At 40.3% G+C, this 17,006-nt stretch overlaps 1 protein-coding gene across 2 annotated transcripts; it reads left to right on the top strand.

Annotated features, from left to right (window-relative positions):
• Window positions 1–7,217: 7,217 nt before the first annotated feature.
• On the top strand, window positions 7,218–14,880 carry dctn6 (dynactin subunit 6). Of its 2 annotated transcripts, none has more exons than XM_038995821.1 (7): window positions 7,218–7,312; window positions 10,076–10,140; window positions 10,280–10,385; window positions 10,487–10,575; window positions 11,855–11,902; window positions 12,024–12,082; window positions 12,698–14,880. In XM_038995821.1, the coding sequence occupies exons 1-7, from the start codon at window positions 7,275–7,277 to the stop codon at window positions 12,794–12,796; spliced, it is 504 nt and encodes a 167-aa protein (XP_038851749.1). In that variant the 5' UTR covers window positions 7,218–7,274; the 3' UTR covers window positions 12,797–14,880. The 2 variants fall into 2 exon arrangements, with proteins under 2 accessions (XP_038851749.1, XP_038851748.1); XM_038995820.1 differs by having other exon boundaries at window positions 7,219–7,312; window positions 12,024–12,166.
• Window positions 14,881–17,006: the final 2,126 nt, after the last annotated feature.

Raw genomic sequence — 17,006 nt, forward strand, 5'->3', positions numbered from 1 at the left:
AAATGTTTTTAAATCATTTGTCATATTTACTCTGTTGCCCTAGGTCTTCACTCCTGGTCATGGATTACCAGATAGTGTGCGAGCTTTTGTTCCCATCTAATGCCAAAACACACATCTGATGTGCTAGTGCTGGCTTGGAACAAATGCCTGCTTCCACAGAGGTCCTCCCGGACCTGGGGCAAAGGAAACAGATCGGAAGCACTTCATGTTATGGTACAGAAATTGCTAGTTATTTACTTAGAAAGTACATGGTAAAACAGTAACCAATTAATTAATAACCAATTAATGACTTGTGTGTTTCTTCGAGATTCATTATTAGAATTGGGATGACAACCCCAGAATTATAGACACCGACCATACCGAAACACTTATCGCAGGCATTTTGCTGATATCGTTCATTACGATAAGTAGCCTATACTAGGGAAATGTGAAGTTAGAAATTTAATATTTTTCTAATATGGGTGATTGTTAGTAGTAGTTTAAAGACAAATTTAAAAAAAAAATGGTGGTGCACATTTATGTTATAAACTGTGCTGCACATTTATGTTATAAACTGTGCTGCACATTTATGTTATAAACTGTGCTGCACATTCATGACTGACTGTCGGTGACTGCTGCACAAACACATTTCGAAATTGCACCTAGTTTATTCTACTATTCTTACTGTCAATAGTAAGTTGAGACCCCAACCGAGTTCCAAAAAATAGATTTACAAATAAAAAATTATTGGTAGGTTACAGACTTATTCTAAAATGTATTAAATATTTTTTTTCCCTCATTAATCTACACACAATACCCCATAATGACAAAGCAAAAACAGTATTTGAGAATTCTTTGTTAATTTATAAAAAATAAAATATTACATTTACTTAAGTATTCAGACCCTTTACTGAGTACTTTGTTGAAGCACCATTGGCAACGATTACAGCCTTGAGTCTTCTTGGATATGACGCTACAAGCTTGACACACCTGTATTTGGGGAGTTTCTCCCATTCTTCTCTGCAGATCTTCTCAAGCTCTGTCAGGTTGGATGGGGAGCGCTGCTGCACAGCTATTTTCAGGTCTCTCCAGAGATGTTCGATTGGGTTCAAGTCTGGGCTCTGGCTGGGCCAATCAAGGACATTGAGACTTGTCCCGAAGCCACTCCTGCGTTGTCTTGGCTGTGTACTTAGGGTCGTTGTCCTATTGGAAGGTGAACCTTCACCGAGTCTGAGGTCCTGATCGCTCTGGAGTAGGTTTTCATCAAGTCTCCCAGTCCCTGCCGCTGAAAAACATCCCCACAGCATGATGCTGCCACCACCACGCTTCCCCGTAGGGATGGTGCCAGGTTTCCTCCAGAAGTGATGCTTAGCATTCTGGCCAAAGAGTTCAATCTTGGTTTCATCTGACCAGAGAATCTTGTTTCTCATGGTCTGAGAGTCTTTAGGTGCCTTTAAGGCTAACTCCAAGTGGGCTGTTATGTGCCTTTTACTGAGGAGTGGCTTACGTCTGGCCACTCTACCATAAAGGCCTGATTGGTGGAGTGTTGCAGAGATGGTTGTCCTTCTGGAAGGTTCTCCCATCTCCACAGAGGAACTCTAGGATGATCAATGGAAACAGGATGCACCTGAGCTCAATTTCGAGTCTCATAGAAAAAGGGTCTGAATACTTCTTGTAAATAAGGTATTTCTGTTTTTATTTTTAATACATTTGCAAACATTTCTAAAAACCTGTTTTCGCTCTGTCATTATGAGGTATTGTGTGTACATTGTAAGACACAATGCCATTTGTATTATGTTTTGGTGCAGATATGTGATTAATATACTATATCTAGATAAGAAAGTGTCCGTAGAACTCATTCACAGTAAAAGGTATTATTATTCTGATTTCAGATGTTAAATAAAATACAAAATAAGGAAGACTACATTTTTTGGTTCGTTTTTCTCTATCATCATTAGGAAGTTGTGTAAATGGCAGTTGTTTTGGGGGGAAAAAGTGTTGATTTTGTTATTAAGACACTATTTTTTATAAATAATGAAATGTTAATTATATAAAGCAGCCTGTGTAATCATCTGTCAGAGAGTAGCCCCAATCGGCCCGAGCCCCAAGTAATACATTTGGGCCAGATAACGCACACCGGAATTGACCAGAACCCAAGTAATAGATTTGGGCCAGATATCTCACACCGGAATTGACCAGAGCCCCAAGTAATACATTTGGGCCAGATAACTCTCACCGGAATCGGCCAGAGCCCCAAGTAATAGATTTGGGCCAGATATCTCACACCGGAATTGACCAGAGCCCCAAGTAATACATTTGGGCCAGATAACTCTCACCGGAATCGGCCAGAGCCCCAAGTAATAGATTTGGGCCAGATAACTCACACCGGAATCATCCCGAGCTCAATCCCTGCATCCTAGCCATAAGTAATACTGCCGAGGGCGGCCCAGACTCGGGCCACATGACGTCAGCCGAGTCTGACTCTCAGCCAGAATCGGCCCAGATCCACCGTGCTAGCTGGGTAGTGTTTCCACTCCCCTTTATTAAACATGAGAAGAACTACAACCATATAGTTTGGAATATCATTCATAATTGGGTAAGAGTTGCACAAACCAAAACCAATAAGGAATATTCTTCCAAGAATCATAATATCATCAATTAAATTGACCACCTTTTGCGAAGGTTGTCTTGGCGAACTAGGAGTAGGCTGTTATGTTCACTGCTAAACCGTGAGATCAAAGACATGGCAGATGCAAGTGTATCTCTCCAATGAATGTTCTCACTCGCCTGTTGCATAAGTGCCAGTGCATAGAATAACAGCATACGTATCATAGATAGATAGCTGTAATATGTGTACTCTAAGCCTATATTATCAGTAAAATGTGACTTGCAAAAACTTTGAGTATGCTAAAAACAAGACTTATGGGATGAATACGTTTTGTAAACGTGGACATTTCTATTTTGAAAGTGAATTCTTCAAGATCAGACAACAGGTATGAATTAAAAGTACAGGCTATTAATTAGCATTTACTTTGACATATCTTACCTTCAGGGCCTCGATATCCAATGACGTTGACTCATCCATATCTTTACAAAAACGTAAATATAGAGCGTTTTGGACAACTTGAATGTTTAGTTCATTGCGCAGAACTCAGACCTATATCTTGAGGCCAGTTGCACTTCAGTCTCATTAGGTTACCCTACACTGATGAAAAAGGAAAACCGAATGACTCTTGAAAATTCATGAGAATTTTTACACTCAATGTAGCCTAATAAATAACTCAGAACAGATATAAAAGCATGCTTGCTTGCATTATCAATATAACGTTAGATGCCTCGAAAGAAAAAACTCAAAGGCGCTTTTTTTTTTATTATCACAGAATTGTAGTCTTGCTGTCATATCTATCTGGTAAATCTATCAGATTCTGGACATCTTCTCATCCAAAGATTGTGGAGTTGAGAGGCCCGCCGGAGCATTTTTCTTCAGTAGGCTACGCAAATCCACCCTAAACTCCTGATCATCATAGGAAGATTTCCCACAAAAAAATGCATAGTCCACTTGCATGGTAGTTTATCTATCCGCACTCCGTAGCCTACCATCTCAAGAAAGACAGGTGCTTGCGTGGCACGAGTGTGCGTAAAAAATCTGTCCATAACGAAAATTGCTCGGCGCGCGCTTTGCCAACCCTGGGCTGTGTGCGCGTACCCGCGCCTGCAGTCGGGTTTCTCCATAGCACCCAGTTTCAGTGTTACTAATCAAGATTAGTAGATGAATCAGGCGTGTTGCTGATTGGGTCGAACAAGAGCTTGCAACCACACCAGCCTTACGCATAAAATATTGGCCACCCCTGGAAGAACAACATGTGAAAATAATATGTTCAACCTGTGAAAACAATATGTTCAACCGGTGAAAACAATATGTACAACCGGTGAAAATAATATGTACAACCTGTGAAAATAATATGTTCAACCGGTGAAAACAATATGTTCAACCGGTGAAAACAATATGTACAACCGGTGAAAATAATATGTACAACCGGTGAAAATAATATGTACAACCGGTGAAAATAATATGTTCAACCGGTGAAAATAATATGTACAACCGGTGAAAATAATATGTACAACCGGTGAAAATAATATGTACAACCGGTGAAAATAATATGTACAACCGGTGAAAATGATATGTACAACCGGTGAAAATAATATGTACAACCGGTGAAAACAATATGTACAACCTGTGAAAATAATATGTACAACCGGTGAAAACAATATGTACAACCTGTGAAAATAATATGTACAACCGGTGAAAATAATATGTACAACCGGTGAAAATGATATGTACAACCTGTGAAAATAATATGTACAACCGGTGAAAATAATATGTACAACCTGTGAAAATAATATGTACAACCGGTAATAATATGTACAACCTGTGAAAACAATATGTACAACCGGGGAAAACAATATGTACAACCGGTGAAAACAATATGTACAACCGGGGAAAACAATATGTACAACCGGTGAAAATAATATGTACAACCTGTGAAAATAATATGTACAACCGGTGAAAATAATATGTACAACCTGTGTCTCTGTGTGAAGTAAGTAATTTAATGCTGAGTGCTACGGAGAAGATGAAAGAGTGAGAGGTCAATGTTAAGAAGATGGTGGAGAGAAAGAATAGTCGAATAAGATAAGGTAGGAGGAGGGTGAGGGAGGGAAGATTATAAGAAGAGGTGGAAGATGGAGATCATCACGTGAAGTGATGAACAACTGGAAAAATCTAGTCTGGAGTAGACCAGCAACTGGAAAAAAATCTGTGTGTGTGTGTGTGTGTGTGTCAGGAAGTGATTTAAAAAGCGTAAGACATATTCTTGTGGACTATAAGATCAATAAAGTATCTTCTTCTTCATGGTGAGGGTTATCAAGAAGACGTGATGGAAGAGGGAGATCATCCAGAGAGAGAGCTGGAAGGAGTGAGGGATACAATTAAGGAGAGAAAGAAACACGTGGACAAGGCTGGAGCTGAAGGTTGAAAAGGATGAAGTAGTCAAATATTACATGTTGAAAAAGAAAGCTAAAGACACTTCACATGAATTAACCTCTACGGGATCGGTGCCCCCCTCCCCCACGGGACGGTTGAGCTAATGTGATTAGCATGAGGGTGTATGTAACAAGAACATCTCCCAGGACATTGACATATCTGATATGGGCAGAAAGCTTCAATTCTTGTTAACCTAACTGCACTGTCCAATTTACAGAGTCCACAGTTATGAACTTGAAAATGTATTAATTTTATAAACAAATTAGGCACATTTGGGCAGACTTGATACAACATTTTGAACAGAAATACAATGGTTCATTGGATCAGTCTAAAACGTTGCACATACACTGCTGCCATCTAGTGGCCAAAATCTAAATTATGCCTAAGCTGGAATAATACATGGTGGCCTTTTTCTGGCATTTCAAAGATGATGGAACAAAAAACACGTTTTTTTCTTTGTATTATCTTTTACCAGATCTAATGTGTTACATTTCCACAAACTTTAAAGTGTTTCCTTTCAAATAGTATCAAGAATATGCATATCCTTGCTTCAAGTCCTGAGCTACAGGCAGTTAGATTTGGGTATGTCATTTTAGGTAAAAATGGGGGGGAAACGGTCCGATCCTTAAGAGGTTTTAAGAGACACTAATCATTCAGATTTTTCTGTATACCTTGACAGTTATTCTAAGGGCCCCTGAGATCCACGCTGGTTTGTATAGCCAACCCAGAGGTATAAGGATAGAATGAGAATACTGGTAGCGATATGGCCACGGAAGCTAAATTCTCTAACATTAGCTTGCATACATAGCCAGAGACGCTACTCTTATAGCATTCAACTGCATGAGACAGTTGAGATTGAATGGACCCTCTTTAGCACCTGTGTTTGGATACACAAATCATGTCAAAGTATGTATTGTAACTGCAGAAATTATTTGACTGTTTCTTCCGTTCTCAGATTCCTCAGTGTGACAGCCACATGACTGAGCTGGGAGGAATAAGAAGATAGACAGCTATTCCACTACCTACACCACATTTCCTACCCACCCCTTTATACTTAAAATAAACCCCACCCCTTTATACGTAAAAGAAACCCCACCCCTTTATACTTAAAATAAACCCCACCCCTTTATACGTAAAAGAAACCCCACCCCTTTATACTTAAAATAAACCCCACCCCTTTATACGTAAAAGAAACCCCACCCCTTTATACTTAAAATAAAAAAACTAAACACTAAACATTCCTATCTTGACGGTGGAGAGAAAAATGTAAGATTGGAAGTTCATTTCCCGCAGTTCTACACTAGTCTCCTAGTGTAGAAATGTTGGTACCCTTCCCCAGATCTGTGCCTCGACACAATCCTGTCTTGGCACTTTACAAACAATTCCTTCAACCTCATGGCTTGGTTTTTGCTCTGACATGCATTGTCAACTGTGGGACCTTATATAGACAGGTGTGTGCCTTTCCAAATCATGTCCAATCAATTGAATTTACCACAGGTGGACTCCAATCAAGTTGTAGAAACATCTCAAGGATGATCAATGGAAACAGGATGCACCTGAGCTCAATTTCTAATCTCATAGCAAAGGGTCTGAATACTTATGTAAATAAGGTATTTCTGTTTTTAAATGTTTAATACATTTGCAAAAAATTTAAAATAAACTGTTTTTGCTTGGTCTTTATGGGGTATTGTGTGTAGATTGACGAGGAAAATATTTAATTTAATCCATTCTAGAATAAGTCTGTAACGTAACACAATGTGGAAAAAGTCAAGGGGTACTGAATACTTTCCGAATGCACTGGTTATGATATCCGAGTGAGAATTAACTAACAAAATCAATGTGGGCCCCCTGGAGGTCCGGTTCCCTGGGCATGTGCCCTGTTAATGTATTGGTCCTTGGTGTTTTGATCACTGGGTGGTGATGTAGGCCTAGATCATTGATTCTCTTATATGGAATATTTTAGTTAGAGTGTTTTATTTACCTTCTGACCGATAATTGAAGTTCTGCGGACTGCAGCAAGTCGAAAAACTCGGTGATTATAGTAAACAAGCCAAAAACGGTGGTATTCCTCTCTGATAAAGCTGAAATCAATAGAAATCTTGGTCTGACTGAATTGCACCACCAAAGTAATACAGCAGAGTGCAGTAGAGAGGTAGAATTGCGGTATCCAGACATCAACAATCAACCACGACTGTTTTTCCCCCTCCAAGAATCATAATCAACTGTCGATAGTATCTTCTTCTCTGTCAGGATGGCGGACCCCAACACTAAACAGATGTCACAGAAAAGGTAATATTTGTACTAATTTAGTCACAAGGTTATATTAATAAGCATATTTTCTGGAACAATGTTGCTACAATGCAGCTAGCGAACCAACTATAATATGTCAATGTATTTTCTGGCAGGCTATGCTAGCTAGCAAAGAGGCAACACCCAGTAATGTTGTTAGCCATTCAGCTAGCTAGCTAACCAGTGCCGTGCCTCAGTAATATCAAAGATGACAGAATATATTCAGTTGTGTGCTTTACCAGAGATAGATAACGTCTCTGGCCTTAAGTGGCGTGTTGTTAGCTTGTAGCTTAGCGAACATAATTCACAGATTTAATGTATCGTATCTTTAATGGCTAACAACTGACGGTCAGCTGGAGCCTCGTTTATAAATCGTACATACAAAATATACCCCAAAATGTGCATATTGTATTGCAAACTGGCAAATAAGTATTTTGATGAAAAGCTTAGTCACAAAAACTGAAAACATGTTAAAAAGAATGCAGCCATTTGCCGTTAGTGTTAAGAGTGTTTATTTTTAGAATCTAAAATAGACAGGAATCTTATAATTACACACAGGAATCTTTTTCCTATTTATTTTATTTTCATAACCATAGAGTGCCACAGTAGGAGTCATAATACCCATAAAACCTAGCGGTCAAACAGGGACATGGTTCCAATTGTCTTTTCACCATACATTTTTTTCCATAGGGGATTTTAGAAACACTTAAAGTAAGGGCTGTGTTTCGTTGTAGGCTTACCTTGGCATGATGTTTTTATAATCGTGTAAATCTCTCTAGGACAAGTTGACTTTTATCAATATATTCACCTGTATTTACCACCCAAAAATGTAATGCTAATTAGCGGCTAATGTGGCTATCATAACGAACTACAAATGCCATGATGACCTGGTCGAGACTGCCGAACCGAGGCAAAGGTCAGAATCTCTGGATTAACTATCTAATGTTAGCTACATGTAGTAATGAATCATTTGGCAACCTTTCTTTAAATGGGCAATTCTGTGAACCTACTTGTAAATTTACACAATAACTGTTAGAAAAGGTGCCAAAGTCACCTTGTCCAAGAGAGATTTTACATGGTTATCAAAACGTCACACCAAAAGTAAGCCTACACGAAACAAAACCCTTATTTGAAGTTTTTCTAAAATCTCCTATGGGAAAAATGTATTGTGGAAAAATTATTGTAACCATTTCCCTGTTTGACTGCTAGGTTTTATGGGTATTATGACACCTCCGCTGTGGGGCTCTATTGCAGAATATATTGCTCACCTTTCCTGGCTGTAATGGGTTCATATTCCCCAAGGAGCCTATACAACAAATAAACATGTGCATCTCTTGTTTAATTGGACCTAGTAGGCTAGATAGCTTAGTGCATATGTATTTCAAGTTTTGCAATATCATAGGCAGCGCGGTTTACAATAATACCGGCATACAGTCTAATTTAACCACTGAACTTTTACCCAGGCCTATGTATGCTACTGTAAGTATTGTAATTGCATGTGTTTCATGTCATATTTAGGTTGGGGGGAAAAGTTGATGGAAACATTGTTGAATTCAAATGTTCTTCTGACATGTCCACAACCATTTTCCATTGTTTTCTTCTTCAGAAATGGACACAGTCCTTTTCCATATACACCATAAATTACTGCTAAAACATTCTACCAAGACAGTAGACTGGTAGTTTATGCAAAATATTTGACCTTATGGGTAGTCTACAGTATTGCTGTGCGATAGGAGCGTGACATCATTGCCTATTCAATCTCAGAGCCTATATGAAGGTAGGAGACATAAACCCAATAATCTATTATTAATAAAGAAAATATTAAACAACAATTAGTCTTTTGCATGCCGTGGCCTAATGCCAATAGTTCAAAATTATACAAATAAAGGGTGTTATTGTCACCATAAAAGGTGATTGGAGGGCGTTTCCCAGGCAGTTTTACGACAGGTCTGATTTTATAACGGGAGACATGCGTATGTATCACGTTTGCCAAGTTTATACATCTTAATATCTTCAGAAATGGCGCAAGCAGAGATTTTGTGTGACATTTACGCAACGGTTATAAATGAGGCCCCTGATGATAAAATGGTTATGTTAGCTAGTTAGCTAAGTTAGCCTGCTGCTAACCATTGCTGTTTTTGCTAGCTACAGTAACGTTAGCTCATCAAATTAGAAGGCTAGATCATTGCCATCTTGGAGATACGTCTGAGTAATAATGCCATGACTTTCCCTGGCTACCCAAACTCCTTGCTACGCCCACGGACGTTAGTTTCTCTCCGCAATGGTCAAGTACGTTTTGCGTGTCCCAAGTGGGTGGAGTTTGGCATTTTGGACCATTCTGTTGGTCCTTAAGTGAAAATACCACCCACTCGGGGCACCGGGCCATGCAAATCTAACTCCACCATTGATTCTGGATCTGAGTACCCCCCTGACGATTTCTAGAATGGAAATCCACTCTAGATGTCTTATTGTTTTTTTTTCTGGAACCCATCGCAGAACACGTGGGTAAAAGCGGCGTTTTGAAAAATCGTCATTGGCTTTGATACTCCCAATTGGTTAGAGATGATCCAATCCGCTGATTACTTTTTTTTGTACAACACCACTCATTTTGACATCACCACAAACGACTTCAACGATGGCAATCTCAGACTGAAGTATGTAGCAAACGATGGAGTAGGGGGGGGAAAAATTCAGTTTGACTAGTCAGGCAAGCCATGGCTAGCTACCATCACAATCTCATGTATTTTCTGCCAACTCTTGCAGTGCCAACATTGCTGCTGGAGCAGTTGTGTGTGTAGAGAGTGAAATTAGAGGAGATGTGACCATTGGTAAGAATTTATTCATACTCCATATTGTTGTTTTTTTTGCCATCAAGTATCGTTTAGTGTTTTATCCATTTTCCTCCAAATCAAAATAAGCAAACTGTGTAGCATTATAGATGTATCAATCGTCTATTCATTCCGGCAGGTCCAAGAACAGTGGTCCACCCCAAAGCACGTATTATAGCTGAGGCAGGCCCTATTATCATTGGAGAAGGCAACCTGATTGAGGAACAGGCTCTCATCATTAACAGGTAGGTCACTACTATGCAGTTAGCTGTGTATCCAATACATCCACGTCAATTTTAACACGCTCTTTTTTTTGTTTCTCTACATTTTGCCCTACGATCTTTAGTTATGCAGAAAATATTATGCCTGACACTGAAGGAGTTGAACCCAAGACCATGACGATTGGAATCAACAATGTGTTTGAAGTCGGTTGTGGTATCCTTCTACTGCACGTAGTCACAATGACCGGTTGTTGTGGACCATTTGCTCAAGAAAACGAATGTGATGTTACTGCTTTTTTAATGAGGGACGTCGCCTAAAGGCTAGTTTAACTAATGTCTACACAAGAGGACAAATAACCAAGTATTGTAATGACATGTTTATGTTGTGTTGTCTCCCAATTGTTTTTGGAGCGGTTGAAGAAAATGTCTTAACACTCATCACCTTTAAACCTCAACCCACTCATCACTTCTAAACCTCAACCAACTCATCACTTCTAAACCTCAACCAACTCATCACTTCCAAACCTCAACCAATTCATCACTTCTAAACCTCAACCAATTCATCACTTCTAAACCTCAACCAACTCATCACTTCCAAACCTCAACCAACTCATCACTTCTAAACCTCAACCAACTCATCACTTCTAAACCTCAACCAATTCATCACTTCTAAACCTCAACCAACTCATCACTTCCAAACCTCAACCAACTCATCACTTCTAAACCTCAACCAACTCATCACTTCTAAACCTCAACCAATTCATCACTTCTAAACCTCAACCAATTCATCACTTCTAAACCTCAACCAACTCATCACTTCTAAACCTCAACCAATTCATCACTTCTAAACCTCAACCAACTCATCACTTCTAAACCTCAACCAACTCATCACTTCTAAACCTCAACCAATTCATCACTTCTAAACCTCAACCAACTCATCACTTCTAAACCTCAACCAACTCATCACTTCTAAACCTCAACCAACTCATCACTTCTAAACCTCAACCAACTCATCACTTCTAAACCTCAACCAATTCATCACTTCTAAACCTCAACCAACTCATCACTTCTAAACCTCAACCAACTCATCACTTCTAAACCTCAACCAATTCATCACTTCTAAACCTCAACCAATTCATCACTTCTAAACCTCAACCAACTCATCACTTCTAAACCTCAACCAACTCATCACTTCTAAACCTCAACCAACTCATCACTTCTAAACCTCAACCAACTCATCACTTCTAAACCTCAACCAACTTGTCATGTTTAACCCTCAACCAACTTGTCATGTTTAACCCTCAACCAACTTGTCATGTTTAACCCTCAACCAACTTGTCATGTTTAACCCTCAACCAACTTGTCATGTTTAACCCTCAACCAACTTGTCATGTTTAACCCTCAACCAACTTGTCATGTTTAACCCTCAACCAACTTGTCATGTTTAACCCTCAACCAACTTGTCATGTTTAACCCTCAACCAACTTCTCAAGTCTCTCAAGCATTGAAAATTGGTGACAACAATGTCATCGAGTCAAAAGGTAGGATATGCTTATAAAATACACGGTGCCTATACATAATGATGAACCCTTCTGCTGTCATTTGGAAGCCATTTTCGATGCTGTCTGTATGATGACGTACAACCCTCGCTCTCTGTCTCAGCGGACCTAGGGAAGAACGTCATTCTCACCAGTGGCTGTATCGTCGGCGCTTGTTGCCAGGTGAATACGTGTGAGGTTATTCCCGAGAACACAGTCATCTACGGGGCTAACTGCATGAGGCGTGTGCAGACAGAAAGGCCTCAGGTTTGTCTCTACTGTGAATTCCACCTAGCTCTTCACTAAGGAAAATACTAGACAATTACATTTTGAGTCATTTATCCAGAGCGAATTACAGCAGCACTTAGGGTTAAGTGACCGTGACATTTTTTTATTTTACCTAGTCGGCACAGGGATTCAAACCAGCGGCCTTTTGGTTACTGGCCCAACGCTCTTACCCACTAGGCTACCTGCTTACCCCATGTGCCAATGTCCATACTAGCATACCACTGAGAATGCTAGCCCAATAAATCACATTATTCTAAATGCTATGCCAGTGGAGGTACAGAAAGTGATTCTGGTAAAGGACACACAAGAAAATATTTTGTCCTTTAAAAAAAAATATATATATACATATATTCTCTGCAATGCTAGTGGTTGCATTGATATTGTCATCAGGGGATAGGTTTTTAATTTTATGATTTAAAACAATTCCTAAGCATTTATCTTCTAATATTGTAACCTCTGACAGTTGATTTAAAATGTTCTAATTTGTTCTAACATAAATGTATCTTCCAGCCTCAGACGCTCCAGCTAGATTTCCTCATGAAGATCCTGCCCAACTACCATCACATGAAGAAGACTGTCAAAGGAACCTCCACCCCTGTCAGAAACTAACCTCTGACTAACCAAAGATCAGCATTCCCTGACGCTCACCAGACCTTAACAATGGAAGGTGTAGAGACTCAATTTGTCCTCGACCTGTTGTCCTCGACCTGATGTCCTAGACCTGATGTCCTAGACCTGATGTCCTAGACCTGATGTCCTCGACCTGTTGTCCTCGACCTGTTGTCCTAGACCTGTTGTCCTAGACCTGATGTCCTAGACCTGATGTCCTAGACCTGATGTCCTAGACCTGTTGTCCTAGACCTGTTGTCCTAGACCTGTTGTCCTAGACCTGTTGTCCTAGACCTGTTGTCCTAGACCTGTTGTCCTAGACCTGTTGTCCTAGACCTGATGTCCTAGACCTGATGTCCTAGACCTGTTGTCCTCGACCTGATGTCCTAGACCTGTTGTCCTACAGCTGTTGTCCTTCAGCTGTTGTCTTCGACCTGTTGTCCTACAGCTATTGTCCTAGACCTGATGTCCTCGACCTGATGTCCTAGACCTGATGTCCTAGACCTGATGTCCTAGACCTGTTGTCCTCGACCTGATGTCCTAGACCTGATGTCCTAGACCTGTTGTCCTACAGCTGTTGTCCTACAGCTGTTGTCCTTCAGCTGTTGTCTTCGACCTGTTGTCCTCGACCTGTTGTCCTAGACCTGATGTCCTCGACCTGATGTCCTAGACCTGTTGTCCTACAGCTATTGTCCTTGACCTGATGTCCTAGACCTGTTGTCCTACAGCTGTTGTCCTACAGCTGTTGTCCTTCAGCTGTTGTCCTCGACCTGTTGTCCTAGACCTGTTGTCCTCAAACAGATGTCCTAGACCTGTTGTCCTCGACCTGTTGTCCTACAGTTATTGTCCTAGACCTGTTGTCCTAGACCTGTTGTCCTAGACCTGTTGTCCTCGACCTGATGTCCTACAGTTATTGTCCTCGACCTGTTGTCCTAGACCTGTTGTCCTCAAACAGATGTCCTAGACCTGTTGTCCTCGACCTGTTGTCCTACAGTTATTGTCCTAGACCTGTTGTCCTAGACCTGTTGTCCTAGACCTGTTGTCCTAGACCTGTTGTCCTCGACCTGTTGTCATAGACCTGTTGTCCTCGACCTGTTGTCCTAGACCTGTTGTCCTAGACCTGATGTCCTAGACCTGTTGTCCTAGACCTGATGTCCTAGACCTGTTGTCCTAGACCTGTTGTCCTCGACCTGATGTCCTAGACCTGTTGTCCTCGACCTGTTGTCCTACAGCTATTGTCCTTGACCTGATGTCCTAGACCTGTTGTCCTACAGCTGTTGTCCTACAGCTGTTGTCCTTCAGCTGTTGTCTTCGACCTGATGTCCTCGACCTGATGTCCTCGACCTGTTGTCCTAGACCTGATGTCCTAGACCTGTTGTCCTCGACCTGATGTCCTCGACCTGATGTCCTCGACCTGATGTCCTAGACCTGTTGTCCTCGACCTGTTGTCCTCGACCTGTTGTCCTCGACCTGATGTCCTAGACCTGTTGTCCTAGACCTGTTGTCCTCGACCTGTTGTCCTCGACCTGTTGTCCTCGACCTGATGTCCTCGACCTGTTGTCCTAGACCTGTTGTCCTCGACCTGTTGTCCTTGACCTGTTGTCCTTGACCTGATGTCCTAGACCTGTTGTCCTTGACCTGATGTCCTAGACCTGTTGTCCTACAGCTGTTGTCCTTCAGCTGTTGTCCTCGACCTGTTGTCCTCGACCTGTTGTCATAGACCTGTTGTCCTCGACCTGATGTCCTCGACCTGTTGTCCTTCAGCTGTTGACCACGTAAGAAGTAGTTTCTCTCCTCTGAGGCATGAGTGCACATTCCTAGCTTTTCTCAATTCCCAATCATAAGAGAGAGAGCCCATATGCAGCACTCCATTGGGTCATTAGCTAAACCAATAGTAATACAGTTCCTGGTTTTGTTTCTTATTTGTCTTATCTTGCTCTTTTTATTGTATAATTTTTTTTTGTCTGTTCAAATGTCATATGTTGTTTTTCTGTCTTAAATTTAGCAGATTCAGTTTTTATGTTAATGTATATTTTTTCAGCTTTGGTTGTTGTGAAATAAAAAGCTATTTAAAAGAAACAATACAATTAACATGGATTCATTCGTGTGTGTTTTTTTCACAGACTATTATAGGCCCCTGAATGTTGTGTATGTAGTTTTATGTAAACAAAGTATAAAGCCGGTGTTGAATGTTTTTTCTAAGCTGTAGGGAAAGTGCATTGTGCCACACAGCGCTCAGTTCAGACAAGACAATAGGCTCAGGAGTCCATGAAAGATTTGCTCAAAGTTTTTGATGGTATTCGTTTGATTTCCACAAGGAGGTGCCAGTGAGGAATTTATTGTAGCTTCCACCCATATCAGTGACAGACACTGGGCATGTGACTAGTCACAGGTTGATGTTATTAGCTTAGTGGACCCTTTTGTTATGAAGTCAAAAGTATTTCCTGATATCTGAACAGGTTAGTCTGACTTTCATCTAATGGGGAAGGTGTTGTCATATATAAACTAATGTAACATTATTAAAATAACAAAATTATACCTCAAAAGTAGGAATACAAATCCCACAACATGATATCAAGCTCAAATGATATTCTGTATTCAATATTCATGCATGGGTCATTCTATGAATCGAGTGCTGTTTGTCTATAGTAATTTTGTGAAAAATAGCTCTGTCCTCATTTTAACATTCTGTCATAAAGAGCACATGTTCAACCTCATAACTAACATGTTTTCCCGTCTCAAGAAGAGAAATGACTATTAAAAGTGGATGATTTAATCTCCTTGTGACAGGGGTGGGGGTGGAAGCTTGTTGTGTGCAACATGGAGGGAAAATTGAATGAAATCTTCACTATTTGAACTTTACAGGGTTGACTTTAAACCTGAGGGACAAATGTAAATTCATCACATTAATTAAATAATCATATTCAAAAATTCCTTTCTCATAGCAACAACAACGACAATGGTGACATTTTGGGGTTAAATGGGTTACATTTTTTCTAGATGTTGGACAAACATGATGTGGGACATTCAGAGAAAACAAATCATTTATATGAATACAAACACACTATTTGATTTTAGTTTACTTTAGTTAAAGTGTAGATGTATGTGATTCAACTGTTAAATTGAGTGTTTTATCAAAATGTACACACAATGTCCGGGTGACACAAAAGACACTCTATTCGTGAAATGACCCAAATACTAAACAAGACTATTTACACCGTCTTTGTTTGGACCAAATAAACTAGGAGTGGCCCACATTTTTGCCGAGGGCATTAATCTTCTAAGGCAGGGGGTTGTCAGCATGACACGGTGCTTCCTATCAGGGGTTGTCAGAGTGGAGCCTTGCACTATAGGCCAACACAGCGGGAGCTCGAGATATACAGCTGGTACACTGTAGTGGGCAGGGGTGTGGCTGCTACCCCTACTCTCACTACAGAGCAGGGTGGAACAATGGCTGCCCCCCAAGGCTGTTCTTTAGAGCCCCCAGTCTGGTGTTCCATCTGCACCACAGACAACCCCTCTCCTGTGTGTGTGTGTGTTTGTCAGGGGAGCTTTTAAAAAACATTTTTTAAATCTTTTTCCCTACCGGGCACAGACGTCATTTCAACGTCTAATTGACATTTGGTTGAGTTGTCAACTAACGGGAATTCAACGTGAAATCAACAAAACATTTCACCATCTCATTGGATTTAGGGTAAAAGTTAGGTGAAAAAAAATACAAAAATTCCATAATGTTGATTATTTTTTGCAAATCCAATCATATTGTTGAAATGACGTGGAAACCATGTTGATTCAGCCAGTTTTTTGCACAGTGGGTTCTTTGGCAATGTAGACGAAAGAGAATGGAGTATGTAGAACCTGTCATTGTTGCGAGGGCAGCACACGCTAGAAGCTACTTTTTCTACCAAGCTATGTAAGTAATTCAAGCAACAGATACAGTCAAAAGGAGGTCAAATGTTTTGTTATGTTAGACACGGATTAATCCTAGTCCTGGTCTGAAAAGCAGTCAATGGAGAAACAATGATTTATTTTTATTTTTTTTAAATCCAGGACTCTAACATAACAAAACATTTGACCTCCTTTTGACTGTATCTGTTGCTTGAATTACTTACATAGCTTGGTAGAAAAAGTAGCTTCTGTGTCCGGAAACCGGCCCCAAAATGCATAACATAGAGAGCCCACACACATTTCTCCTATGGAGAATGTTTTG

Source organism: Salvelinus namaycush, chromosome 6 (assembly GCF_016432855.1).
Source record: "Salvelinus namaycush isolate Seneca chromosome 6, SaNama_1.0, whole genome shotgun sequence".
Lineage (NCBI taxonomy): Eukaryota > Metazoa > Chordata > Actinopteri > Salmoniformes > Salmonidae > Salvelinus > Salvelinus namaycush.